This window comes from Octopus bimaculoides, chromosome 2 (genome assembly GCF_001194135.2).
Source record: "Octopus bimaculoides isolate UCB-OBI-ISO-001 chromosome 2, ASM119413v2, whole genome shotgun sequence".
Classification (NCBI taxonomy): Eukaryota; Metazoa; Mollusca; class Cephalopoda; order Octopoda; family Octopodidae; genus Octopus; species Octopus bimaculoides.
Genome location: NC_068982.1, coordinates 188,307,269 through 188,310,141, shown reverse-complemented (window position 1 = coordinate 188,310,141; position 2,873 = coordinate 188,307,269). Strand labels below are relative to the sequence as shown.

Here is a 2,873-nt window from a genome sequence, read left to right as displayed (position 1 = left end):
ATATATATATATATATATATATATATATATATATATATATATATATATACATATATATACATATATATTCATCTGTATATACAATATATACATGCGTGTATATATGCATTTTCTATATTTAAATATATGTATTATATATAATATATGCATACATGCTTACATACATATTTATATATATGTATGTATGCATGTATATTATCTATGTATATATATGTGTGTAATATATATCTGCGAGTGTGTGTATGCCTATGTATGGATGTATGTGTATTGGGAAAAGAAGGCGGGTAGCAGATTCTATAAGTTTCTGGAATCTAGGCAGTTCCACGTCCACGTAAACCTCCTACAAACTCATCCATTGAAATCACTCCATCACCTGAAATGAGAAAAAGCCACACATATATATATATTTCAATACAAACATCATAATATTATACGTATATAAACCGGCATTTGATACAAACTGAATGAAACCGGGATAAACATACATTTTTATATACACAGAAGAGTATTAATGACTTGTAAGTACGTGGTATTTCGTTATGCAACCATAATATACTATTAAGTGTATTAAATGTTTTTATAAATGAGCACCATTTATAGGCGCAGGAGTGGCTGTGTGGTAAGTAGCTTGCTTACCAACCACATGGTTCAGGGTTCATTCCCACTGCGTGGCACCTTGGGCAAGTGTCTTCTACTATAGCCTCGGGCTGACCAAGGCCTTGTGAGTGGATTTGGTAGACGGAAACTGAAAGAAGCTCGTCGTATATATGCATATATGTGTGTTTGTGTGTCTGTATGTGTCCCCCCAACATCGCTTGACAACCGATGCTGGTGTGTTGACGTCCCCGTAACTTAGCGATTCGGCAAAAGAGACCGATGGAATAAGTACTAGGCTTACAAAAAATAAGTCCTGGAGTCAATTTGCTCGATTAAAAGGCGGTGCTCCAGCATGGCCGCAGTCAAATGACTGAAACAAGTAAAAGAGAGTAAGAGAGTACCACGTCCTCCTGCGTTAGCAGTGCTCTTTATATTATTTTGTTATGGTTATTTCTACAGAAATAGCAGCCAGCAGTGATTCCTTTTGCTACAACGTTTCGTATCGAGACGTCGGATGTAAACAAACAATGAGATCGAAGACAAAAATGGGTAATGAGTGTATATGCCATATTTCGTGGGGTTTTGCTCCTTCGAAACAGACCCGTTGTAACCAGGGCCTGTTCAAGGTACCGACAACTCGGGCAGTCGCCTGGGGCGCCATGTGCTAGGGGGCATCAAGGAGGGCGTGACAAAGACAAGGAAATTTCCACGAACATCTGCTTGTACACGCTGAAGTTCAGCTTTGCTCGGGTCGCCAGCAACCCGAGGAGCCGGTCCTGATTGTAACCCCAGTAGATGTTGAGAATTATGCATGTTTCTTTTTGTAAGAAATCGCCTGGTATGTCACAGTCATCATATTGTTTCTTTTGGAATAATAATAATAATAATAATTCAGAATCATGTGGAGCGTGGCTTAATGGTTAGAATATTCGGCTCATGATCATAAAGTCATGAGTTCGATTCCCGGCGGCACGTTGTTTCCTCCAGCAAGACACTTTATTTCTAGTTGCTCCAGCTGGCAGAAATGAGTTGTAGCTGTGCTTTAAAGGGCCAGTTTTGTCACAATCTGTATCAAGCTGAATTTCCCTAATGGCTACGTTAAAAATAAGCGTATCTGTGGAACACTCAGTCACTTGCATGTTAATTTCTCGAGCAGGCTGTTCTGTTGATCGAATCAACTGTTAAATCCGTCGTCATAACCGGCAGAATGCCGGTCTGTGATCCCAGTCAGATGTTAACAGCAAAGTTTAATAGAGATAAAGGTGGACTCGGATTGCTGTGATCCCTTTTCTCACCATTTGGATAAAAAAAACAAACAAAAAAAACATGTAAAATAAATAACATTAATGATCGTAAATATGGTGAAACATGGTGATGTATGAGATCTTTCATTTTATGACATACCGCAAGCTCAGAGAGTCTGATGGTGTAGCATCTAAGTGACATGTCAACGATCGCTGTCTGAGTAAACGATTTATTCGTCTCATTCAAATTTATTAATTATGTACAAATTATACATTAAACACAGAATGATTATATGGTTGATGGTGTTTGTAATTATTCCGTCAAAACAGCTGTAGGGCAAAACAAATGAAATTTTGAAATATCATTGAGATCTTTATCTTCTATTCTAAATATTTTGCACTGAACAACCGCTTTCACCATGTTTAACTATTTTAACTCATTCTTCCCCGACGATTATTGCATTGAAGATACAAAAGAACACACGTATGTGTATGTATGCTCATTCCCACATCAAAATCTCCACCAATTTATTTATTCAAACTTAAGAAGCAATCCTGTTATTATTTTTCTTAGCTTTGTGACAAACTCTGACAAGTAGACAGATCAATAACCAAAGGCGCTCCAACCGTGACTTGCGACTGTTTGAGCATCAGTGACTATAATTTCCAACATATCCTTCTATGTTTTAGACCGTAGGATATGATTTGAGGCGATTTGACTTTTATTTCTAACAGTAATTTGACTGTTATTTGTATGACTGTGCTGAGGTCTATCCAACATCTGGTTCGGTTCATGTAGATTAATTAATATCGATCAATTAATATTCATGTATGATTAATTAATAAAGTAGACTGCAATATATATATATTTATATTTTTAATTTTTCAGGTCATTACTTAGCGTAAAATGTAAATTCCAACCAAGATAAAAACTTGTTTCTCTTTGATGCTTCCATTTCAATCTCACATGCACACAAACACACACACACACACGGGTGGATGTGTGTGTTTGAGTCTGTGTACACAGAATCT

General features: G+C 36.8%; 1 protein-coding gene across 1 annotated transcript in view; it reads right to left on the bottom strand.

The window, feature by feature from the left end:
* Nucleotides 1-70: 70 nt before the first annotated feature.
* Nucleotides 71-2,873, bottom strand: part of LOC106873697 (uncharacterized) — a 78,531-nt gene continuing 75,728 nt past the window's right edge. Inside the window, exon 4 of the mRNA XM_052965802.1 lies at nucleotides 71-373. Within this exon, the coding sequence (XP_052821762.1) occupies nucleotides 312-373 (62 nt within the window). The 3' untranslated portion in view covers nucleotides 71-311. The remainder of the gene's footprint in view (nucleotides 374-2,873) is intronic.